Here is a 27,493-nt window from a genome sequence, read left to right as displayed (position 1 = left end):
TTAAAACAGTATTGAAAGATAACAAGTCCAGGTGACTTACCTGTAAATGTTGGTAACTTCCTACATGATACTTTTTCCAAAAACTTCCCATCTTCTTTGTTTTTGAACCCAAGAGTCAAGAGATACTGTTGAGGAGGAAAAGATGACCAGTCAGCTGTCTGAGGCAACACGTGGAGTCCTTGAAGGTCTGAAATATGACAGAAAAAGAACTAAAGAATTTATCATTTTATTGTTTTCAGGGTGTTTTCCCCCCAGATTTCAAGAATTATACTTGGAAAAAATTAAAGATACAAAGTAAGAGTATGTGCATCAAAAGGTCAAATAGATGATATATCAAAATCATACTTTATCCTTCATATTTTTATTAAAATATAAACATACACAAGGTATAGCAATAGAATATGGCTAGGTTATGTGTTCCTCTTTCCCCATATTCAAAATAATACAAAATTCAGGACCAGGTTGCAGGCTTAATATTTTTTCTGTGTGACACCTTTCAAGAGAATTTGATTTTTCTGTCCACAGTTTGTTTAAGAAAATAATGTTATATGAAAGGAAAGAGAAAAATTACCAAGTAAGAATTAAAACATAAGGCTAATTAATTTAGTTGCTCTCCCTCCTATAGTTGAAGGAAATTTAAAATGATAAATGTACTAACTTTTGTAATTAGACTTGGAAATAACTCATGCGTCAAGAAAATGGTTCTAAAAGAAACTGTTCTTAATGACTAGAAGAGCTAATATTTACTTAGTACTTATTTTCTACCTTCCCTTGTTCTAAACATTTTGTGTGCATTCTGTTAAAATTTTTTTTATTGACATATAGTTGATTTACAATATTGTGTTTCAGATGTACAAAAAGTGGTTCAATTATATATATATATATGTATATTTTTTCAGATTATTTTCCATCATAGGTTATCACAAGATACTGAAAATAGTTTCCTGTGCTATACAGTAAATCCTTGTTGCTTATCTATTTTATGTATAATAGTTTATATCTGTTAATCCCATGCTCCTAATTTATCCCTCCCTTCCTTCCCTTTCCCCTTTGGTAATCATGTTTGTTTTGTGTGCATTCTCTTTAAATCCTCACGATACATTCACATAATTGGTGCTTTTGTCCTCATTTTACAAATAACCAGGAGGTTGAGGTACACAGATGGGCAGTGACTTGTCTGGAAACACGCATATAAGTGGACAAGGCAGGATTCACACCTGGGCAGTCTGACTCCAGAGACCGTGGGCATAACCACTGCACTCTGCTTTAGGCTTGCTTGACTTTGGATTACTTTTGGGACAGGGACAGATGTCAGCCTTGGGGTCTTGGAGGCCAGATTTACTTCATTCATTTTCATTCTGGGTAATAATGCTTTGGTTTATTACAATAGACTTCTCAAATGAAGGATGATGAACAGAGGGTTTAATGAGCCCTCCCTATTTAACACTGCCAGAAAGGGAAAAAGATGAAATTCCAAATATCCTTGAATCATGATTTAAATGCCAATTTTTAATCTAGAGTCAGAACTCAAATGGCAGTGTTTCAAATACAGTCTTTGCTATCTGTAGTATTTCTTTAGGAAATAATAGACACAGTAAACCATGAGTGTTTTTATCCACCCTCTCTGACTTCCCTCCTCTGATTTTTAGCTGCAGAACCCTTTGTTCAAACTACAATTTACTGAGAAGCCCAATATTCAAAGTTGGTAAAGGTAGAGCTGTTCCATTTGAAGCCTGGATCACTGACCACTCAACTCTCATCACTGTACCCCATTCTATATACCCCCCACACAGTAGCCACCTTGAACCCCTCCACAGAATCCCAGTTTTTCAAAGCGCAGTTTGGAAAACACTGCAGTAAGCTATTTGGCACATTTTGGTTAAGTAAATAGCATACGGCTGTCAAACAGAGAGTTAACATGTATGCTGATAATTAAAAGAAAATATTACAAAATATCATTTAAACACAAGCACCGAACAAAAATATATTAAACATGATTTAGTCTTTGGTGACAGGATCTGGTAACCACTAAATATTATTGAGGGTTAACATGTATGTGACACTTCTTCTGTGCCATACACATTATCAGGATTATCTTTCTCATTCAACAACAGTGTAGACCAGGACACATTATTATGACCACCTTACGGATGACCAAACTGGAGCTTCAAGAAATTATAGACTTGCCCGACACAGCAAATGGAGGGACCAGAATTGAGAGTCAGGCTGCTGAACGTTGAAGCACAGGGCTTAACTCTCAAAACGATCCTACGACAGTGATGATCACTCTGACAGTCAGTGGGAAGCATGTTACAGAAGCAGGGCAATGTCAATACATAGATGGTTTTAACAGACACAATTCTAGATAGAACACTTCCTTACTCTATCTAGAAAAGTACAGCAAAGGCTCAAGGGTTCTTAGAATTAATAGTGTAACTTTTAGGCACTTTAAAAGCAGATTGTAGTATTAGATGCTTCTTTAGTTGGTGTTTGCCTCTTTTTAAACGGAGGGCTCATTTCTATAAACAAGGTAAAATGTGATTTCTGCATCTCCATCTCAAGAGTGCAGAAAGTTTCTTTGCTTTTGAAATCTACAGATACAGACACACCCAACCCAGAGTTTACCAGTTTTACTGAAGCGGCCAATAACCGGATCATGTGAAAAGGCAATTAAGTAAAAGTAAAATGGACACTAGCTCATTCTCCTGATAAATGGTCATAACATTTTTTTTTTTGATTGCGGTTATTCTTTAGCACTCTCTAAGATGCTGGCATGTCTGAATTGTCAGTATTTTCAGGAATTAGCATACTCTGGAGTTGGAGGGCAGGAGAAGGTATGTGTTCCCTGGCTATGGTTTGCTCTTTAATCTGGTTTTGCTCCCTGACCTAGAAGACCTCAGCACTCCTGGCCATGCTGGTGGTGAAGTCTGGGGCCATCCTCTGGGGAGAGCCTTGGCTTTCTGGGTAACTCTGGATGCCCAGAGGCCCCCTGAATGGATGTGGGTAGGCTTTATGGACGCTCTGACTTCCCCACAGACCCAGAGTATATGTAGCTTGTTGACATAGAAGCCGCTGGATCCCAGGTACCCTGAAGCCTCCTGCCAGCACCTGCTTCCAGCTCACAGAGGGTTCCCTGCAGGACACCTCTAGGACTTTAAGGTGTACATTAAAGTGCTCTTGGAGGCCCCGGAGTCCTGAGGTTCAGAATAGTTTACGGTGTGCTGTGCATGGGCTGGTGTTTGTGGTGAGTTGCAGGAGGCATCTTGAGATCTGGCATTTTCTGACGCCCCTCTATTGCCAGAAGCAGCCGATGTTTGAGGGCTCTGTTATATAAATAGCACAAAGACTTTGAGAGGTTGACCACTTCCTGCTCTTAAATATTTGATGGATAAAGAGGAGACCTGTGTTAATAGTGACAGTGGTTAGATGAACTAGAAAAACTAATATTAGCACTATAGCTAATTTGTTATAAAATATACTTGCAAAAATGTGTTTTCTGTTCCTTTTGATGCTGTATGTTTCATCCTGTTCAATCCGTTGTTCAATTCTAGTCAAAGTTTTGAAATGAGAGAGGTCCCTACATACATACTGTTAAGTTAAAAAATATTTTTAAAGTATCATTTTTATTCCATTTGTATGCAGAGTAAATTGCAGTTGTATGAACATTTAGCCTAGCAAGTGGTCTGTGACCCAAAATGACGACACACTTACCAGATGTTGAATCTCATGTAACATTAATTTGAGTGCTAATTGTTCTCAATTTTATGCTCATAAACCTTTACCTACATCCGAAAAGCCCTGTGCCTCTGATGGATATGAAAGTTAACCAGAATATATTGTCCTTTGGTAGGAAGGTTGAGTTGATTAAAAATGTCTTCTTTGCTCCTGTCACGTGAGAAGAGAACTTGAGAGAAATAAATCCCTTAATGCATTCCTTTACAATTTATCACAATTGCAGATGAAATTTAGATGACTAGGACCAAATTTATTATTAAAAAATCAATTTGCAGGTATGATGCAGTTCCAAATTTGTACCATTAGGGAAGCAGGTGTTTTAAAAAAGAATATCAAAGATAGATTATGCAGATTAAGTTTCTTGTAGAAACATGATCTTTCAATTCTTTATCTTCCCAATGAAAGATGTCCAACTCTCAGCAAAAGAGGGTAATGTTTGCCCTTTATCAAGAACCTTTTATTGTACCTCAGGAGGCTGGAGCTGACCAGCTTTCAGGTACTCAAGACATTCATGCTCTTTGACCTTCCTCCCTCCCTGAAGTCACCTCCCTGGAGTTCAGTGACAGTCTCTTCTCTTTCTCTCTCTGTTTCCCTCTCTTTGTCTTTCTCTCTGCCTCTTTCTCTGTCTGCGTCTCCCCATCTCTCCTACACATAAACATGCTGCTGCTTCTTCCTCCCTTTTTCTCCTGCATCTCATTCAGTGCACCTCCTAGCTGTCTGTGGCTCACTGACATGTTCTTCATATTAACACTCTCGGTGGAATTTTCCTATTCTTTCTTTTGTTGATTAATTCATTAATTATTTTGGGCTGAGTTGGGTCTTTGTTGCTGCACGAGGGCTTTCTCTAGTTGCGGCGAGCGGGGGCTACACTTCGTTGCGGTGCGCGGGTTTCTCATTGTGGTGGCTTCTCTTGTTGAGGAGCATGGGCTCTAGGTGTGCGGGCTTCAGTAGTTGTGGCTCACGGGCTCTGGAGCACAGGCTCAGTAGTTGTGGCGCGCGGGCTTAGTTGCTTCGCGGCATGTGGGATCTTCCCGGACCAGAGCCCCCTGTGCCACCAGGGAAGTCCAATTTCTCTATTCTTGTGGCATTCGCTATTACTTCTAATCCAGCAGTCCCATCCTTTTTGGCACCAGGGACCGGTTTCAGGGAAGACAATTTTTCCATGGATGGAGCGGAGGATGGTTCAGGCGGTAATGAGACCGATGGGGAGTGGCAGATGAAGCTTCGCTCACTCTCCCTGCCGCTCACCTCCTACTGTGCGGCCTGGTTCTTAACAGGCCGTGGACCGGTACCAGTTGGGGATTGGAGACCCTTGTTCTAAATCAAAAGACTAGGGGTCCAAAGCCATAGTCTCATCTGCAAAATTTCACCAATTTCAAACAGCATTTCCAAATGCCTACTGGGACATTGCTATTTGCTCACCATTAAAAACGTTACCTCAAATACAGCAAATATATTCCTTGAAAGTGATTTTTTAAATGTCCACAACATCTCTCGTCCCTACTTTTCACCAACATATTGAAGGGATGGCCATTATTCACCCAATTACTCTGGCTTAAAATTTGGAAGTCATTATTAACTTTTCTTTCCTCATATTCCCTGACATTTAGTGAATCTCAAAAACTCATTAAATCTGCCCACTGTAACACAACTCATATTAACCCCGCTCTTTGCATTATCATTGCTACCACCCTGGTCAAATTTCTGATCACATAGCATCTGGATTACAGAAAACGTTTCCCAACAAGCCTCGCTGCCACCAGTATGATTTCACACCAATATATCTCCACACCACCACCCAGTGAATATTTCTGAAATATCACCTTTGTTATGGTTACATCACTCCTCAGGAATTTCAGTGCTTCTTTCCTGGTATTCAGGGCTCTCAATTGTGTGGATGTGTTTCACAGTCTATTCTTCATTCCTATGTTTTCTCCAGTATAAACCTTTCTCATCAGGTCTGCTGATTTCACTAATTTGTACTAGCCTGTGCTCATCCTGCCTCTGAATTTTTCTTTGTGCTTTTCCACCCAGAAACATCTACCTAATCTCTCCATATTTCTTTTACTCAGTCGATTACTGTACTTCCAGATGTGCCTAATTTAAGTCCCACCTAGTCCATAAAGGGCTACCTGAGTATTTCAGTACTCCCCCCACCCAAACTCTTAAAGAACACCCAAACTAAAAATAGAACTACCATATGACCCAGCAATCCCGCTACTGGGCATATACCCTGAGAAAACAATAACTCAAAAAGAGTCATGTGGGGCTTCCCTGCTGGCACAGTGGTTAAGAATCCACCTACCAATGCAGAGGACACAGGTTCGAGCCCTGGTCCAGGAAGATCCCATATGCCACGGAGCAACTAAGCTAGTGTGCCACAACTACTGAGCCTGTGCTCTAGAGCCCGCGGTCTAGAGCCCGTGAGCCACTACTGAAGCCTGTGCACCTGGAGCCCATGCTCCGCAACAAGAGAAGCCACTGCAGTGAGAAGCCCGTGCACAGCAACAAAGAGTAGCCCCCGCTCACCACAACTAGACAAAGCCTGCACACAGCAATGAAGACCCAACGCAGCCAAAAATGAAAAACAAAAAAACCCCCAAAAGAGACATGTACCACAATGTTCACTGCAGCACTATTTACAGTAGCCAGGACATGGAAGCAACCTAAGTGTCCATCGACAGACGAATGGATAAAGAAGATGTGGCACATATATACAGTGGAATATTATTCAGCCATAAAAAGAAACGAAACTGAGTTATTTGTAGTGAGGTGGATGGACCTAGAGTCTGTCATACAGAGTGAAGTAAGTCAGAAAGAGAAAAACAAATACCGTATGCTAACACAGATATATGGAATCTAAAAAAAAAAAAGTTTCTGAAGAACCTAGGGGCAGGACAGGAATAAAGAGGCAGACATAGATAATGGACTTGAGGATATGGGGAGGGAGAAGGGTAAGCTGGGACGAAGTGAGAGAGTGGCATGGACATATACACACTACCAAATGTAAAATAGATAGCTAGTGGGAAGCAGCTGCATAGCACAGGGAGATCAGCTCAGTGCTTTGTGACCACCTAGAGGAATGGGATAGGGAGAGTGGGAGGGAGACGCAAGAGGGAGGGGATATGGGAATATACATATATATATATATATATATATATATATATATATAGCCGATTCACTTTGTTATACAGCAGCAACTAACACGACATTGTAAAGCAATTATACTCCAATAAAGATGTTAAAAAAAAAAAAAGAACACCCATACCACTCACTCTAGAGTGAATCTCCTAATGTTTCATGGGGGTATGTCTCATCTCTCCAATAAGTTTTAATCCTCTTCAAGATCACATCTTCACGTTATCTTCATGCCCCAAGCACCTAGTAGGTGCTCAATCAATACTTGAGTTGAATATAAAAACAAAGTTTTCTCAATCCTGAAGTTTTAATCGTCCAAATAAGAATAGAACTTAAAAAAATTCAAAGCTAATGAAATGTTCAGAGCTTCTGAGATAGGATTTATTTCTCTGTCACTAAACTTAGAAAAGAATATCACACAATCTTTGTTTATTTATTTTACCTAAACTTTAAGTGGTTTCTGTTTAATTTACGAAGGGGGAGTGAGGTAAAATACTATGTATTAGGTAACTCAGTGGAGTTGATGCTCAAATGAACAGAGCAGCTCTGCCTAGATTGAAAACTTAGTTTCACGCTCAGGTTGGGCCCTTGCTGCAGCTTGTTCTCTGGGAAATATGGACCCTTAGTCACAAAGAAGATTGGAGTAACAGAGAAGCTGGCTTAATGAAACTGTCAGCAGCACCAGAAAAGCATCTGCAAAAATGTGAACTGTTGATCGTAGGTCAGCAGACTCATCTCTATATATGAGGGACTGCTTATTTTTTATGAAGTTAAATATCTGTAAAATAAAATATGAGCTCTCTGGACATAAAGTAGAAAACATAGATACCACCATCATCAGTATTTTCTGTTGGACACCTCATCGTAACCACAGTCAACAGATTGTGGATAAACTTCTCAAAGCAATTTTGAAAAAAGAAAAATCATAGAGGTTTTAAAAGTCTTTTAGAAATATGCAGATTTGTTAGGGTTCTGTCATCTCCTTTCTCTGTTTCATTTCCTTCTCTATTTTCCAGTGTCTATGTCATTTCTCTGCCCTTTGTCCATAACAAAATGTTCTGACATTTTAGGCTAGAGCAAAATCTCATTTCTAAAGGTCCCAGTTGTTCAGTGTGAGATGGGACCATGTCAGTTTTATATGACTTCATCTTAGTGATCAGTTTCAGAGTTTAACTTCTCCAGTCCCTTCATAATGCCAACACTTTGTCATTACTGCTTTCCCACCCAGTCATTTTCTGAGTTTTATCTTGTTCACTTTTTAATGCCAGTACTTCTATATCGGAAGTTATCCACAAATTCACATCAGCAAGAAAATAGCAAAAGGCAGCAACTTTGCAGCTAACATCATTATTGCTCCCATAAATAATAAAACAGTTTCCACTTTAAAAACATAGATAGTGTATTTTGGTTTTTGCAGTTGATGTGTGAGAAAGCTATTTGTATAATGAATCTTTGTGTAATAAATTGTATTTTCCCTTTGACCTTCATTATAATATCAGAGTTATAGATGCAAGTGGAAAACATTGGTTTTCATTCCTAAGATTCCTAATTTTCCCTTCAGATTTCTGCTCTACTTCTCCAAAACTGATCTTTGTATATGTAAGTTGCCCCTCATAACCCATTTATAAGCTTTGAAAAACAAATAATTACATAAGATTTTTATACATAGTTCATTTTTATTTCACCTGGAATTCTTATTGATTCCAAAGTTTTATGTTTAATCAGCTGTATTGTATTTATTCTGGGGAAGTTCCTTAATTCCATCCCCAACAAAGTAGGTTTGAGACAAACAAACATGAAAGATACTGCTTTTCCCTTCAATATTTATTAAATTCACAGTTAGTGAAATAATATATTGTTGCTCTAATGCCCTTAAGTGGCTGTATTTCTGCAGCCATTGGAATGGACATTGGTTGGTTGGATACCTAACATGCATTCCCACCTTCCCTCTTTTGTTACCCTTGGAGAATTCTCTCCTTCCCTACCTACTCTAAAAGTGAGACCTATTTGACTTAGACGAATCAATCCATGGCATTACCTTGACCTGTTTTGGTTCAAGTATAAGCATATAATGTAATTTGGGCCAATGAGGAAGAGTGAGTCCCAGGAATTGGGTGGAAGAGATATTCACTGCTTCTTGGGACAGTGTGATTTGAAGTTTGTAATGACATTTGGGAATTTTGCTATGACTCAAGATACTAGCACTTGAGGTACCTTGAGATGCAGGTACCACCTTGAGGTACAGGTGATGGAATACCAGGTAAAACTTGAGAAGAAAGCTGACTGTAGAAAATAGAGCAGTGAGTGAACTACTGGATCAAGCTGTGCTTAAAGGTAGTCCCCCTGTAGTTGTATTATAAATCAATGTATTTCATGCCTCCTCCTACCCCTTTAAAACTTAAATATACTGAAATCAGTTTAAGCTGTGATTCCTATTATTTGAAACAAAAGATTTCTGATAGAGGGATTTAGCTCGTAGTTCAGTATATCTACAAATACTATGGAATCCTTAAAATGTCATAGCTGAGATGTAAGACATATTATAAATTCTTCAAGTTGACTATCTGAGAAGAATAATTGCCTTATTTAAGAAACATAATAGTTTGAGGATTAAGAATAATTAATTTTTACATCTAGTACAAAGATACCAAAATTGACTTAGTGATGCTATTATTATAACATTATTGTAATACTATTACTAATAACTAGACTTAAGTATATGAGATAATAAAAAATAAATGTTTATATTTGTATGGAAATATGTTAATATAAATGTTTCAGACATTACATGAAATTTCTAAAAATCTTATATGTTCTTGTATAATGTTATGTCATAATTCTAGTTATTACTTTAAAATGTATATCTCAGAAATAACTAAAAAAAATGTTTAGCATCATTTTTCTTGATCTACATCATAATTATGATTTTTTCACTTTCGATTAGATTCTACATTTTGCAAAAAGTGACCCTTGGGTAGTTAACTAATACTGCATAATAAAAGTCTTACATAATCTGAAAGCCTTAGTTTTCCTTACTATCTGGACTGGTAATCTACTTATTTGTTTATATCTCACTCTGGAAGTGTAATGACTTTCCTTAAATAAATACATACAGCATAAAAAAATGTGTAAAAGAGTTCTTGAAGAAAACAGATCAGAAGGAAAAGTAAGAGATCGGTGATGAAGCCATAGGTGAGATTAATACACAGAATGTATTTTATAAGCTCCTGTATACTTTGTAGAAGTAAAGAAGATCAACTGTCTCATTCACAGTGTTCCTAAGATAAAACAACAACAGCAAACTACCATCCCAGAGAAGCACAGCAATTTCTTTTCCTGAGACCAGAGATTTTCTTTTGTTTTCTGTTGAAATTGGTTTTGGAGTTCTACAGCTTTTTATTTAATAAGTGCAATTGTTGAAGACAATTAAAAAACAAAGAATTATCATGATTATCATGTATAAGAACTATTATTACTCATGAATTATCATGGCTCATAAGCAAATGATCTTATGGTAATGACTCAGTGATTTCCTGTAGTTAACATATAAAATTTGAAAGTCAGCAAGGCTTTGGTTTTGTATTTGATAAGTTATTGCTTACATATGGAAATCTAAAAGAGGAGGTTATCTTGATTATTAGGTATTACTCTTTACTATTCACTATTAGTAGTCAGTTTAGTTGTGGTGAAACTCCTTTTAATCTGTTTTATTCCTGTTAAACTCAGAAACAAAATGACTGCCTTTGACTACTATTATTCTCTATAGCTTTGGAATTTCAGGCCAAAGGAATAAGACCTGAAATAAAAATGAGAGATATAAAATTTGGAAGTGAAGGGGCCAAATGGTCATAACTTAAGAATAGATGGTTATTTATATAGAAAATCCAAGAGGATAAACTGAAAATCTATTGGTATAGACAAGAGTTCAGTAAGGGATCAAAAAAGGAAATATACAGACCCCCAAATAAACAGATATAAGATTTTAAAAGGTCAATCAAAATATATAGGTATAATAAAATATACAGTATAATGAATATAATGGTTTAATCCATAATAGCAACAAAATGATGAAATATTAGAAATAATCTTAATAAGATATATAGCTTAGATGAAGAATTGATTACCTAATTCACCTAAAAAATATTTATAGGCTCCCCTTACCAGAGTCTATATGAATGTCAGGCATTATGATAAAATGGTAAGATAATGAAGGCCATGGTGTTGCTTACCATTTGTTGCATGCAGTAGACAAATACACAGTCAATTATAATATAACATGGTGCATTCTTAAACAAAGGTGAGACTGGGGTACCAGTGAATGATGGAGATAAAAAAAAAAATCCAACCATTGATGAAGTTAACAAAATAAACTTGTCTGATTTATCTGGGGTCTGGAGTAGGATTCTTTTTCCCCTCTGGGAATTTTAACTCTAGGCATAAGGTTTGAATTTATACTACCTAGATGGCCCAGGAAATCTCAGCTCTAGAAATAGAGGCTCTCTGGTTGGTAGTACTCCATGTGGTTTGGAAAAATCAAAAGAAAATCTTCTCTGGAAGAATACAAAATCAACCGAGACTGTACTGGATTCTCACAGATAAAGCCATGCTGAATAGTGGTCTGCACCCAAGAGTAAAAAACACAAGGATATTATCTCCGATGTGTGAGAGATGGTGTGGTATCATAGGAAAATAGTTGGTCTTTCTTCCCAGTTCCTGGCACAGAGCTTCTATAATAACACTTGGAATTTCGTAAGTGATAGAGAATGGTAGGAATGTCTTTTGTTCTAATGAGGTGACTCTTGGCAGGCCCCTCGATAGCTTCTGTCAGGATGGGGGCTGGTCTCAAGAAAAACCAAGGCTTAATTAGAAACCTGGAACTTTCAACCCCATTCCCCAAGCTCTGGGGAGGAGAGGCAGGTTGGAGATTGAGTTAATCACCAGTGGCCAGTGATTTAGTCAATCATAATGAAACCGCCATAAACCCCCCGAGATGATGGGGTTTGGAGAGTTTCTGGGTTAGGGAAGTACAGTGAGGTGCTGGGAGAGTCATGCAACCAGTGAGAGCACACACCCACACCCCACCTTATTTTGCCCTATGTATCTCTTCCATTTGGCTGTTCTTGAGTTGTATCCTTTATAATAAACCAGTGATAGGAAGTAAAGCACTTCCTGAGTTCTATGAGTCATCCTAGAAAATTATAGAACCTGAATTGGGGGTCATTGGAAACCCCCAACTTATAGCTGGTTGGTCAGAAGTACAGGAGGCCTGGGACCTGTGACTGACATCTGAAGTGGTGGTGGGGCAGTCTGGTAGGATCGAGCCCTTAATCTGTGACGTCTGTGCTAACTCTGGATAGTGAGTACCAAAGGTGAACTGAATTGTTAAAACAGCAGTTGGTGGCTGAGAGCTGGAGAAGTGGTGTGGAAAACCCACAAATTTGGTGTCAGCAGTGTTGTGAGGAAAAGAAAATCCCAGAATCAGAGTCAGAAGTGAGATTTGCTAGAATGGTCCTGGCTCATGGAAACATGTGGTTTGGGAAGAGAAAGGATAACAGGGTGGAGGGTGAGGAATCTTTGATTCCTGGGTGGCCACCCATGGTGTGGAGGTGCACCTGTACTGTGATGAGTTACTAAAGGTACAAGTTACCGATCGTAGAGATGAATCCAACTCCTGGGAAGTTGGTTCACTGGATGCATTAAGAAGTACAGACTAACAAGAAGAAAGTAAAATAGTACAATCCCTTGGTTATTGCTACCTGTTATAGCTAAAATGAAATTAAAAGAGAGTTATGCAATTAAAAGGAAGAATTCAATCATAGATGGTGAGAGACAGTAGATGAGGGAGACCAGAGGCAAATGGTGTTATAACCTGCTACTGCAAAGGACAAGTGAGCTGCTCACTGAGACGTCTTTACTTTGATTAGATAGAACAGTGCCAGAACACCACACTTCCCATTGGGAAGACCAACGTTTTAGTATTTTAAGAACAGAGAATTTAGCCCCATATATGAGGAATTTCTTTTCTTTGGGAATGATTCTCTGTTTCTAAAAAGAATTCTGTGGTACAAACATGAGATGATTTGTCATCTTTATAACCAACCTAGCCGTAACACATTCATAATGATATTGGGGATGTAGGCTCTTTAATTCTATAAACTTTTCCATTTGATAAAGTGAGTTAGAAAGAGGAAAATAGTCTAATCTTGGAAACTCTTGATCATGGTAAAATTATAACATTTTAAAGAAGAAAGAATAAAATGAGAAATTTTAACTTTATATTTTAGAGAGCATAGAATGTATTATCCTTACTGGTAAATGATGACTGAACAAGAACAAGGTTATAAATTTCAGTGAAAAGCAATTTTTAAAGGTCTGTTTTAAAACAGTATATTATTATTCTGAACATACATATTTACTCTTGGGAGTTAAATTGCACTGGAGAGACAAAATATGACTCTATCTACCTAAGTGTTAAAGTAATTGATATCTGATCCAGAAAACTTTTCTATTAAACATTACTAAGCACAGATCCATTACTGAATATTTATTTTATTTAGCAAATAAATCTTGATATTTTCATCAAGTGGAGACAGGATATGCTTATTGTATTACTTTATTATTAAAATACAATCATGCAAGAATAAGAACTGTACAAGGATTGTGTTATTTCATTGGAATATATGAATTAAAATCTCAAGCAAAATCTTTATAAATGAAAACAGAGTAATTCTGAGGCTGGTGAATTATTATTTGTTTTATATACCCTGACTACTCTGCATGAATCAAACTGGATTTTTCCTTACATAAGAAAAATGGATAGCTACACTGCTACAACTTTAGTAATTTTTTCCTCTGTGAAACATAATACAGTATAGCTCTATTATAATATGGCTTTAAGATTTTGGTGGGTCTTACCACATCCCCAAAATAGCAAAGAATGCACAGTGAGTTCCTGAGGATATGTAAGCCTGGTTGTCCTACAAGGCAGATTTGAATTTTAACCCTCCCTTATCAGTCTTGTAGAAGTTATAAAGGCAGTATAGTCCTAGTGCCTGCCACTGAGGGTGAGGTGGGTTTTTCTCATAATAAATCACTAATTTAGTTGGTCCATTCAGTAAAAAAAGTTAAAAATACTTAGATCTCTATACATTTCAAAATGAATTCATTTTTATAGTTTTTTCCCTTTGCATCTATTTTTCATGTGGAAATCCATGATAAGGATGACTCTGAATTAGGGGCTAGCTAGAAAGAATACACTGCCTGGGGGATCTCTATCATGAATATTCTTCCTGCTCATCACCATCACCTCTGCCAGCTATTACTGGGCTCATGGCACTGTCACATGACCAAGGAGTAATGAACTCAATACTATCTAGGCTTGATGAAGGTGACCTGGAGTTGGGCAGAGTTTCTGTGTTGGAGGGTTGTCTGCCAGCCTCTGCTGGGAGAACTAAATGTATTGGTCTCCAGGTTTTAATGATAATACCTACTTATCCAGCAGAACTTTGATAGGTAGGCTTTTCATCCAAAATCTTCAAGGTACAGATTTTCTGACCTTCATCTGTTGATTGTTTATTTAGATGATTTCTGTAATTCTTATTTATGGCCTCAATTTCTCTAGCTGCAATGAAAACTACGTAATTGTGTTCTGTCTCCCGTGGGGAATCTGTGTCTCTCCTCAGATGTTCCTTTTCTGTGAGTGGGTACAAACACATATGTATGAGAACATTTACCTGTCGTTGTCCAAGGAAGGATGAGTGAACGGGAGGTAGAAGGGAATGTACACAAACTCCGAGTGTTTCTGAGGATGAATTTGACTGCACATGGAGGAATGTTTATCCATCCTCCCCTGAGTTCACATGAATTTTATTGTGTACACTGCAGATGGAGTAGGAAGCCGCCTGCTTCACGGATGTAAGGCAGTATATTAGTTAGAGTAAAGCTACCTGATTTAACAAAGAGCCTCCAAATCTGAGGGATCTAAAGCAAGAGAATTTTGGTTTTCGTTTGTGTGGGTATTCAGTGGGTTGCCTTCCACATGGTCATTCGGGGATCCAAGCTTCTTTTGCCTTGTAGCTTCTTTAGTTCCGCAGTCCTATTTACTCAGTCAGTGGCTAGGGAAAGCGAGTTCTGCATGGTAGAGGTTTATGGGCCAGGCCTGGGAGTGTCATACTCCCAGTTTATTTCTGTCCACATTACATTGGCTGTTACTGAGTCACAAGCCTCACTGAACTGTAAAGGAGGCTGGAAATGTATTCTAGTTACATGCATGGGTGGCGGCGGGGGGGGAAAGAGAATAGTTTGGTAAACAACTAGCCAGTCTTTGCCACTTTCGGTGGCAAGGACTTCTATTCCCAAACTGCTCCTTCATCTGTTTTCTCCTCCATCATTCTTTTAATTAGACTCAGCCTTCCATTCCACAATTAGAGCTTAGGTTTTAAGTGAAGTATTCTCTAGAAGAGAGGAAAAATATAGTCCAATTTTCACCCTGAAGTATAAATTACTAGAGTCATATTTTTTCTTAGAAGCAGGTGTATTCTAGCACTACCTAGTATAGTGCCTGCTCAATAAATGTTTGATGACTAAATGAATAACTGAATACACCACCCATCTCCATTGTAGATCCTCTTCTTGTCCTGAGGATATTGGGATTCTGAAGCATGGAGAAAAGGAGAAGAGAAATGGCAGAATAACATAGCAAGTTGGAGAGAGGACTAAAATGACTTCCAGTCTCCAGTGGAGTAGAAGGGATTTCTAGAGTAAGATCTAGAACTCCACATTCTGGCAGGGAGAGGGAATCTTAGAAAGTAGTTCTAGTCTGGTCCAACTTGTGAGGTAGGGGTGGTTAGTGTACATGTAAAGAAGCATTTACACCAGGAGGTAGCATGGGAAACTCATATAGTGCCCTTGGGTGACCTAATGTGTCACATAAATGAGCCCGTCAAGTCCTGCTCAAGCCAACAGGGCTGTCTCAAGTTGCACTAGCCATATAATCAGCAGCTGTGCCAGCCTGCACAAGACTTCCAAGAGGACTCTTTCCTCACATGCCCATGGGCTTCTTTGGACCCTTGGGTAGGCTCGAGCTCTGAGAAAGTTGAAACCAGACTAGTAGGAGAAGAAAGTCCCGTGGAAAGGGGAAAAAAGCTGGTGAATTTGATTAGATAGTTACTGAAGACAGACTAAATTTTAGAAATGATTGGGTGGGATTGAGTCCTTTGGGGTGGGATAGAATATATTTTTGGCTCTGGACAGACCAAAGATGAATATGTGTAGGTTAAAAAAAAAGCCTCGTGTTTGCACACGTTTGCTGTGTGATTGTCCAGTCACGCCTGCTGCATGACTCTTTGTTGAAATAAATAACTGAATACATTTTTGGCAACACAGAAGCTTCTTAAATAGAAGGCAGATAAAAGGAGTATCCTGGTATTTGGGACGTGCCAACAAAACAAGGGCACTACCCTCCTAGGCCCTATCTCTCTTTGTGTAACTCACTTTCTAGCTGCTGCCTTTGGCTACTGATGCCTGCCCAAATCACCACTCTGCACCTCCTGTGAGAAATATCCAGAAGCTAAAGATCACACTTGACCCGCCCCCTTCCTCACCTTGGAATTACCTGGGGGGAAAAGAAGAGATGCCTCTAAGACTTGCACATATAGTTCGTAATAGTGGTTTCACTGTCGTTCCAGCAATGGCTTTGGAGTGACCCTTTAATCATTTGCAACAGAGGCAAATAATGTCATCAGTGTAATAGCCTGTTAGTTCAAAGTACCCATTCTGTAGAGCGAAGGACCTCACCACTCCTAATGAAATTTAAAATTCGAGATTGCCTTCACTACCTCCCCTTCTCCTCCAGAAACTGTCTTCTCTCTGTTCTCATATAGCACTGTCACACTCCAGCAATTAGTAATTATATAATGATAGAAACAATCATCAGTAACTTATAATTATCTTCTCTTCCAAAGTATAAGATCCTTTAGCATGAATCATCTTGCCAACAGATCATAATTCATCTTGATAACAGGTTTGATGGAGTTACATGAGATGTGAATCTGGCTCATTAATGTTATTGTTGTTTTTAAACCCTCAGTGGCAACAGTGCTTCCTAAGTCTTAATTAATCTTCATGACTTCTCTGGGAAGTAGGTTAAATATAACTAAATTTATTCTACCAGTAGAGAAATTGGCAAACTGGTAGTCTCTTCAATGAATCTCTCTTTATTACCAGTGGATCTGAGAGTAGATATGGAAATAGCTGAATTGGATTAATTTTCCATGATACTAGATTGACATAACTTTTGTGTGGTATTGATTCCCCTCTTTGCCCCCCCCCGCAAAACCCTTGAAGATATCCATAACAAAATGATTTATAACAATTAGCAAAAATTGTGAGTTCAGAAACATTTTTATCTACTTCCTTATAAAATGCTGGAACTAAGTAAATCAGCATCAGTGTTCATTATAGCACGCATGTGATTTCTTTTCTTCCCTTTCTCTGCCTTTAAATTTTCATTGTTCCTTAGGCATTCACTATTTAATCATCCCTAGTTATATTTTTAAAATATATTTCTTCTGAAGAGCTTGAAGCCTTGTGGAAGAAATAAGGATTCCATAGGACCTAAATTTAATGCTTCCGTCACACCTCGGCTTCTATCAGATGGAAATAGTGTGGTGCAATGCGAGGATATGGGTTCAGATCCAAGGCCTGCAGCCACTGATTTTCTGATTTGCTGTGTATCTTTGGAAAAACTGTTTTCTCTGGTAGCTGTTTTCTCATTTCTAAATGAGAATCATCTTACTCACTTCTTAAGTTATGGGAGTAACAAGAGATAATGAATGTAGAGTGCCTGGTACCTTAAACGTGATCACTAGTGGAGTATATTATTAATCATATAAATCAGTGACTTGGCCCCAAAAGCCTGACAAAAGGAATGCAGGGGCCTTAACAGGAGGATGTGATACTAGATGTGTGTATTTAGAGGTTTTGCTTAATATGGTAGTCATTGCTGATTGTTAATTTATTTATTTTGAAAATAACAAAATACTCTCTTTTTTTTTTTTTTTTTTTTTGCGGTATGTGGGCCTCTCACTGCTGTGGCCTCTCCCGTTGCAGAGCACAGGCTCCGGACGTGCAGGTTCAGTGGCCACGGCTCACGGGCCCAGCCGCTCCACGGCATGTGGGATCCTCCCGGACCGGGGCAGAAACCCATGTCCCCTGCATCGGCAGGCGGACTCCCAACCACTGCTCCACCAGGGAAGCCCCAAAATACTCTTTAATATTGTTTTGACTCAGTGATTTAAAGACAGTAAAACAGAAACAACAAAAGCTTTTGACAACTCTTAGTATCTTAGATAACTGGAAATCTCCATCTCCATTGGAGATTGGCTCAATTTAGTACAAGAAAATTCTTGTCTTAATTCAGAATAACACTTGGAACATGGTAGATAGTAAAAAGTATTTGGAATGAATGAATGAAAGCAAGTGGCTTCCAAAGACAAAAAGAGGAAAAAAGGACACCAATAGTGTTGTGTTCTCTGTGTACACTTGGCTGGCTATTCAGATCTCACTTGGACACCAGTGGCCCGAGAACATAAAAAAAGAGGGACGTTTGAGGTGTGAGATAGTTGGAGGAAGGAAAGTAGAAATAGCAGGGATTGGAGAAAAAAAAAATCCACATTCAGGAAGATACTATAATCACCTAGTTTACTGATGAAGTATATGGGGAAAGGGGACATTTTACTACAGGTTATTCTTTCATTTTTTATTATCTTAGAGTTTCTCGGTTTTACCTCTCGTCTTAAAAAAAGAAACATGATGGCACAAGGAATATTATGCTAGACCTGTAGGGCTAGCTCTACTTAAAACCTTAAAATAACTTTCCATTTCAGCTCATCAGATTAAAAAAAAAATCCCTAAAACTGAAATAATCAACCAAAAAGCAGAAACATGCCTGTATTTGTTTCTTAAGGAAATAAGTTGTTAGCTGATACTTTGAAGATATTGAATCTTACCTGTGTAGATATATTCCACATATGCAGGATGAGTTTTGATGAAAACCTCTTTTACTTCTTCTATTTTATCAGCTCTGATTTTTGTTGCAAATGGTGTGTACATAACTGAGAAAGAGTCCGCCCTGGTGATGGCTTCTTCAATCATGGCCTGAGAGGAAGCAGACGACCCATTTGGTCTCAATAACAATACATGACTTTAAGAATATAAAAAAATATGATTACCTTTATGGATGATTTAAAAATCTATATACTGTACTGCAAAGATAACATATTTTGGTCTTGAATATTCATTAGAATGAACTTTTAATTAGTTCTGGAAATCCTGTTTCATATTAAGAAAACCAATTAAGTGAAGAAAGTTTGTAAACAGACACCTCTAAACAGAGCTTGCTTTAAGATGAAAATAAAAATCCTGTTTTCTGAGCTGTCATTTTAAACTTGATCTTAAAAATCAAATTCTTAAGTCTAATGTAGTTATCTTATGAACAGACACTGATGAGCAATTTTACTTTAAAAAATTAATTAAAATATCTAGATTTAAGTATTGTCTATAAATAACATGACAAACTAGACAAACTGTATATTTTTCTTCTTCCAATACATGGCAAAGCCTTTTGGAATTGAAAAAAAAAAAAAAAAAAGGAAAACTTTCTCAACTTCCTCCTAGCAAAGCTTTCCTTCCCTCTAGATCACAAGAGCCATTTGAGATGGATTCAGCTATTTAAGAATTTCTTTAAATTTTCTTTGTTCATGCAAGATACCATTCTTCATAAAGCCTGCCATCACCCTGAACTTCCTGCTTTAACTAGGTCTATTACTATTTGAAACAGACCAAAAGGAAAGTTATGTGAAGTTTTAAAAGGAATTTATTCCTTTCCTACAACTTTTCCTTCTAACAAGGCTTGAACATTGAATAAAAAGTAGAAGTGTCTATAGTTATATCATTTTTCTGAAAATAGCATAAAAGAATATTACAAAAATCCAAGTTTAGTTATAGGAATGATTTTTTCCCTGACAACTAAAAGTTGTCAACAACCAATAAGGAAAAATAATAGATTTGAAGTTTCCAACAAAGAAAAATCATTTAACAAACAGCAATTTATATTATTACTGGTAGAGTATATTGTAAACAAGTTTTAGACTAATACTAACAGCAATAAGGAGTTGATTTGAAACTGAGAAACTGAATTTCAATTGTTGATTGCTTGCTTCATTCCTCAGTGACTTCAAATGGCCCCTATGATCAATTTTTTAATTTACAATTAAAAAAAAAATTTTCTTCTAGAAACATTTTAATAAAAATTGGCCATTTCCAAGAAATGCCCACTGCATGCCCACCAATGAAAGGGAACCATAACAAAACAGAAAATTTACCATATGGCTATGATTTAAAGAAAGATAACTAGTGCACACTCAAGCACACCAGCAAAGTCCAATATCAAAGTCACATTCTTTCTTATGGGCTATGATTAGGATTCTGAATAGACAGTGAAGTAAAACAATACAAATGCTGAACTATTCAGGTCAAAGGACCTCTAAAGAAGCATCTGTCCTCAAAGGCATTCCAGTTTTAATTTACAATTTAAATTTGGTGTGGGACAAATTTCTGAATGGCTGAGGGAAAGAACTTATATTGTCCACAACGCTGTCCTTTCCAGGTCTGAGGAACTAGAAGGGAAAGAATATGATTGTGATGTCAAACCCAGAGCCAGCACTTAGATGGAAGTAGCCATGGATTATGCAGCAGTGGATTCTGAGGGTGCAGCAGGTCTGGGTGCTGAGGCCTGGATGCTACTATGAAAGGCCAACAGCGGCAATGCAGGCAGCAGGTCTGGAATTCAGAGATGTGGATTAAGAACTCAAGCTGTTTAGGTACCAGGTTCTGGTCCTCCAAAAGAAAGTAAAGATCCTTTATATTGAGTAGAAGAATGTTTTCTCCAGCTTGGTCCTTGCTTCATTGTTCATTGCTGGAACGTGGAATATGCTAGAATACGTTTATTGCTGGAACCAATCCTGGGATGGCCTGTCCAGACCAAAAAGTAAGTAGCTGTACCTGGATTCGTGTGGAGTGAGGTGCCGAAGAAGGGAGCTGTTCTAGACCTCAGATCTAAGGTCTTGATCTGACTTTACTGCCTTTTGTAAGCTGTTAGTTCCTGTATGAGTTTGCTAGGGCTGTCCTAACAAAGTTTCACAGACTGGGTGGCTTAAATAACAGAAATTTATTTTCTCCTAGTTCCAGAGCCTAGAAGTCTGAGATCCAGGTGTCTGCAGGGTTGAGTTCTTCTTAGGCCTCTCTCCTTGGCTTGTAGATGGCCAGGTACCTTCTTCTGTGTCTTCACATGGGTTTCCCTCTGGGTGTGTCTGTATTCTAATCTCCTCTTCTTATAAGAACACCAGTCATATTGGATTAAATCCCACTTAAAGACCTAATTTAACTTAATTACCTCTTTAAAGACCCTATGTGCAAATACAGTCACAATCTACAGCCTGGGGTTAGGACTTCAGCATGTGAATTTTGCGGGGGGACGTGATTCAGCCCATAACACTTCCTAACATCCAAATAGCTTTCCTTGTGGTGTCTCTGAATATCTTGTTGAAGATATTTTGCTTTAAATTCTGGATCAAAAAATTTAGTGAAGGTATTTAATCCTCTAGTTTGCTTCCAGAAAGGTATTAACAGTATCCCAGTAAGGCAAGGACAGAAGAAAACTCTCTCTCCATCCCATTTCTTTTTCAACCGCTGGCAGCTTAAGTAACTGCTGGCAGGGTAGCTTTGCTAAGCCATCACACAGCAGGACAGGAAAACTCGTGCCCAAGAGTCTACACTAGTCTTTGTTTTTTAGCAAGTGGCTGAAGTGTGTGGCAGCTTGATCTGCTTGTTTAAGGCATTGTGCTCTTGGCTTGATGTTCAGGGCATGGCATTCAGGCTTTCACAGGGCTCTCTACTCAGGAGGGTGTGTGCTAGAGCATGGCCTCCCTCTAGAGCTCCCCACTGAGAGCCAGTAGAAATGGGGTTCTTTTGTGGCTTCTGCCCTCCATCTTGAAGATGAGTAAGGAAGTGGGTGAGTGAGCAGAGTGTGTATGCAAGGATAAGAATTGAACTTTCAACGGAGATACTTTCTCAGAGGAAATTATTAGAGCCCCAAGAAGAAATGTTGTGATATAATTTTAAATATACATATTTAAACTTTTAAATTATATTTTAAATATAAATATACAGATATATAACATTTCTGGTACATTATTGAATGACTCATTTGTGAAGCAATCTAGAAAAAATTTAGCTTTAAAATATTATTACTATAATTATAAATATTATAATTATTATTATTTAAAATAGTGGGAATTTTTGACTGTTTTTGGTTGGACACCAAAATTTCAGGTTTTCATTTTGTGATGGTAATAATTTGATAATTTAGAATTGGACTTGTCTTTCATGAGCAATCTATGTCCATTTTTTAAAAAATGTATTTTATTGAAGTATAGTTGATTTACAATGTTGTGTTAATTTCTGCTGTACAGCAAAGTGATTCAGTTATACATATATATATATATATATATATATACACACACACATTTTTTTTATACTCTTTTACGCTGTGGTTTATCACAGGATATTGAATATAGTTCCCTGTGCTGTACAGTAGGACCTTGCTGTTTATCCATTCTATATATAATAGTTTGTGCCTGTCGCTTCTTGGCCTTTTGGCTAAGATCAAGTGTAATAGTTTGTGCCTGCTAATCCCAAACTCCCAGTCCATCTCTCCCCACAACCCCCTCGTCCTGGCAACCACTAGTGTGTTCTCTGTGTCTGTGAGTCTGTTTCTGTTTTGTAGATAAGTTCATTTGTGTCATATTTTAGATTTCACATATAAGTGATATATGGTATTTGTCTTTCTCTTTCTGACTTACTTCACTTAGTATGATAATCTCTAGGTCCCTCCATGTTGCTGCAAATGGCATTATTTCATTCTTTTTTATGGCTGAGTAGTATTCCATTGTATGTATGTACCACATCTTCTTTATCCATTCATCTGTTGGTGGACATTTATGTTGTTTCCATGTCTTGGCTATTGTGAATAGTGCTGCTATGAACATAGGGGTGCATGTATCTTTTTGAATTATAGTTTTGTCTGGATATATGCCCAGGAGTGGGATTGCTGGATCATATGGCAACTTTATTTTTCGTTTTTTGAGGAATCTCCATACTGTTTTCCACCAATTTATGTTTCCACCAACAGTGTAGGAGGGTTCCCTTTCCTCCACACCCCCTCCAGTATTTGTTGTTTGTAGATTTTTAATGATGCATGAACAGTCTAATACGTGCAAATTGAAGATTTTAAATTTAAAGATTTTTAAAAACTGAGATATTTTGTAAGGATGATAGATATTAAAATATAAATTTTAATTTACTTTTTACTATCAGTCAAAGATTTTCTTTTGAAAATCTTTGAAAATAAAGAGAACAGATGAGAAATTGCAGCTTGTAAAAAAGTAAGCTTCACTGAAAATGAAGGCAGATTTCAAATGATAGTTTTTAACTTGACAAAAATTTTCTGCAACTGAGTCATTCTTTCCCAATGTGTGAGTTTCTCCGGTGTCAATAAATGTTGCACATGTGCAGAGAATGGGGAAAACAATCAGTCCAGGTGTCCTGCTGTTAAGTGTACATTGCTATTAATTATGCTTTCTTTGCTGCTACACAAAAATGAGCTTTGAAATTAGGTGTTTACATTTGCAAGTCCTACTAACTCTCTGTTATCCTCCTGTTAGCAAGTTTTAAAGCTTATAGTTACATAAACCAAGAGTGTCTGTGGGCAGCTCATTTCCTCTACAAACAGTAAGATAGTAATTTCTCCTTATACTTCAGCTAAGCAAAAAAGAGCCCTTTGCTACCTCAGAAATCAACTTGCCTAGGATAATTGTAAACCAGGAAAGACAGGGAGAGACAGGCCATTAAGAGTAAAGGAAAAGCAAAGTAGAGGGAAAAGATGACTAGCAAAAAAGAAAAGAAACAAAATTTGTCTCCTTCTAAACCAAGGGGCTTGATTCTTCCTGGTGAATTTTTAAGAGCACCCAAAGTTTTCAGGATAAATCTTGCAGTAACCATAAACCTCAAACATTTCCAGGATGACAGGATCATGATATTTTTTCCCCTATCTTTTTGCTGGAGGATTTGGATAAATTGTAACTTTTAACAATGTGTCCAATGATGGTGAATCAGTAAGTAGAATCCCTGTTATCACTAATTAGAAAATGTGATAAAATTATTATATATTATTATCAAATTATTCCTTTAATGCTCCCAGTATCTGGGTTGACCATAATTGCAGTAAATTGCTTTACTTACAAGATTAGATCTGGAAGCAACCTTGGGAATTTTCCAGCTCAATTCACTGAATTGCAGATGACTTAAGTGACTTGGAGAGGCATAAGTGACTTTTCTAAGGATTAACAGCTTTTTAATTTTATGGAATTTAGAATTAGGGTCTCGAATATTATATTTCACTTTCTCTTTGGAAAATTATCTTTTTACCTCCTGGGCTTTACCCTCCTGTTTAAAAACAGTCATAATAAATATAATTTTAAATTCTGAAGTATTTAATTTAGTTTTGCAGTATATGCGAGTACTACAGAATTTTAGAACAATTTTATAATATATATATGTGTATGTGTGTGTATATGTATATATATACACACACACACACACACACTCTCACACATATATATCCTGTACACGTGGTTAGGCAGTTTCCCTTGCAGCTAGGTGTGGCCATGTGGCTGAGTGAAGGCCAATTTGTGGGTAGGAATGTTACTCTTTCCAGGCTTAGTCCATAAAACCCTGCTTAGAATAGAAACCTCTTCTATTTTCTTTCCTTATCAACTGCCTAGAGAGGAAGACTCCCAGGATGTGGAGGAAGATTGAGCTGCAGGATGGAAGGAGTATGGGTTCTCCTGTTGCTGACTGGAGGAGAACCAACCAGGAACACCCACATTGGACTATACTGTGAGTGAGAAATCAACGTTTATTGTTTTAAATTACTGAAATTTTGGAGTTGTTTGTTGTAGTAATTAGTCTACTCTAATATACAATAATAAAGGAAAATTGGAATCTCTCATAATCCATTGTTTTTTCTACTAAGCCTTATGTGTTATTAAAAAAAAGTAAAGAAAGAAAAGCTACTTTGAGATAAAATAACGTTTCATTTAGCAGTGTGATAAATTTTTTTATATATCCTACCCTTTAATCCTCCTGAAGTCCATCTAAGTAAGTATTCCTAGTGGACGAATATAACTGTGTTGTTTTATCTTCAGAATTGACATTATTAGATTCAAAGGAAGCAGTGCTATACTTGAAAGCTATAAATGATTGAATGGGAACCTTTAGCCCTTAGTGGTTAATATGGCTCTTTGTTATTATATTAATAATGATGAAAATTTGAATGATACCTAAAATTTTCTAGAAAATGGAAAAATAAAATTTTTGAGCAATATTTTTCAAACTTAATCCCTTTGAATATATATGGATTTAATTAGAAAGATTTCAATTTTCTTGAAATTTAGATTTAACCTAAAGAGCAGATTTTCCTAAGGAGCAGAGTATCTTACTTTGAGACTTACCTGTAAACCTCTTCATAGTATCATTTATGAAATAGCCTGGATTGACACTGTTATGATAAGTTTATTAATATAGTGATATGTTGGAATAAAATATGTAATGATTGATTGTTTGTCCCTGCCGTGATAATCAACATTTTAATGCTGAAATATTTCCTTGGGTTTATGAGCGCTCTTTCATTAAACAACCTTGACTGTAAGTTCCATATTTTTCTAATATAAAGGAATATTGGGCAGCTTTTCCATTGCATTTATTAGCCCAGTGATATGAAAGTTATAAATATTGTCATGCAGTGTAAATCAAGGTATTTAAAATTTTATTTGCATTTTATGAACATTACCAAATATTCTATGGACAGGTTACTTGTACGAAGGTAAGCAAATTTTTATATAGCTGTTTTGAATTCTCTACTTTGCAACCTGTCCTGTTTAAAAGTCACAATATATACCATTTTAATTTCTAAAGTATTTAATTTATCTTAGTTTTGCAGTGTATAGAGTATTACAGAATTTTAGAACATATATATATACCACATATTGTGTGTGTGTGTGTGTGTGTGTGTGTGTGTGTGTGTGTGTGTGTGTGTGTATGTGTGTGTGTGTGTACGTACTCCACTGTTCACTCGCCAGTCGGGTTAGGGCTAAGGTTTTGATTATATATGATGCTTCCATTAGCTGAATAACTTCAGCATTTAATGCCCAAAATTTACCCTGTATTAATTTTTAATAATTTAGATTTTGTAGCAGGATTTTATTTCCATGCCCCTTCAGCATGGAACTAAAGAGATAGAAGGGACCTAAGATATTATTTTAAAATCACTCAACTTTATAATCAAGGAAACTGAGGCTTGTTAGTTCTGGTGACCCACTTGAGGTCACAAAATTAGAGATGGAAGCAAGACAAGAATACAAGTCTCTTGAACCAATGCTTTCTCTTACACTGAATTTTCATGTCTTTGTAATTAGATTGTTTCCTAGAAGTATAAGATCAAGTGTTAGTTTCCATTTTCTTTTTTCATGACTGTCTAATTCCTGTCTTCAGAGACAAGGAGAATTTGACTCTAATGCTAACAAAGAAACAAATGGACCACATCAAACTAAACCAGGTCAAGATCCTCTTCACAACAACAATCCTAACACAAAAGAGAATATAGATCCTTCACTCCTACTGGCCATAATGAGACTGTTTTGTCCACCAGCCACTCATAAGATTTAGGATATGCTATCAATTAGCATGCCTCTCTCAAAGAGAAACATTTACAAAAATTAAATGAATGGCTTCTTGATGTGGGAAGTTAATAATGTGCTTGGGTTGGTCTAACTTATTTAATGGCAAAGCACATATAATTTGGAAATAGAATATAAAATATGTTCTTGTTCTAAAGACCCTGAATAATTTTCTGCTTGCACATTGGAGAAACACTAGCTGATAGAAACTCAGAGCTACAAGTATGGGTTTCAGCAGCCTCCAGACTCTTTAGGATGCCACAGAGCTTTTATTCTTGATGACTTAAAATGAATCACCAAAAGGTATCAGGAATACATAGCTGTATAACCAGTAATTATTTCATAAGCACAACTGGGTATTACTAACAAGCTTTAGCTCGTGTTCAGTGGTAAATGCCAACACAGTTTAGGACCCTTTTTGTTGTGGTTGTTGCGCGTTTCATCTCTATACTTTGTTATCTGAAAGTAGGTATTCCTTTTGCTAACTGTATGTATGTTGTTTTCTGATTGTATTTCTTTTTCTTTTATATTTTACTTATTTATTTTTTATTTTTATTTTTTGACTGCATCGGGTCTTAACTGCTGCATGCAGGATCTTCGTTGAGGCATGCGGGATCTTTCCTTGCGGCGCACGGGGTTCTCTCTAGTTGTGGCGTGCAGGTTGTCTCTTCTCTAGTTGTGGCGTGCAGGCTCCAGGGTGCATGGGCTCTGTAGTTTTCAGCATGCGGGCTCTCTCATTGAGGCGCGCGAGGTCGGTAGTTGTGGCG

At 37.3% G+C, this 27,493-nt stretch overlaps 1 protein-coding gene across 1 annotated transcript in view; it reads right to left on the bottom strand.

The window, feature by feature from the left end:
* SPATA16 (spermatogenesis associated 16) overlaps positions 1-27,493 on the bottom strand; it is a 223,503-nt gene that overhangs the window by 47,936 nt on the left and 148,074 nt on the right. The window contains exons 5-6 of the mRNA XM_060010153.1: positions 18,882-19,029; positions 41-187 (exon numbers count right to left, since the gene is read on the bottom strand). Coding sequence (XP_059866136.1) covers positions 41-187; positions 18,882-19,029 — 295 coding nt within the window. The remainder of the gene's footprint in view (positions 1-40; positions 188-18,881; positions 19,030-27,493) is intronic.

This window comes from Delphinus delphis, chromosome 4 (assembly GCF_949987515.2).
Source record: "Delphinus delphis chromosome 4, mDelDel1.2, whole genome shotgun sequence".
Classification (NCBI taxonomy): Eukaryota; Metazoa; Chordata; class Mammalia; order Artiodactyla; family Delphinidae; genus Delphinus; species Delphinus delphis.
This window is presented reverse-complemented; position numbering and strand designations above follow the sequence as displayed.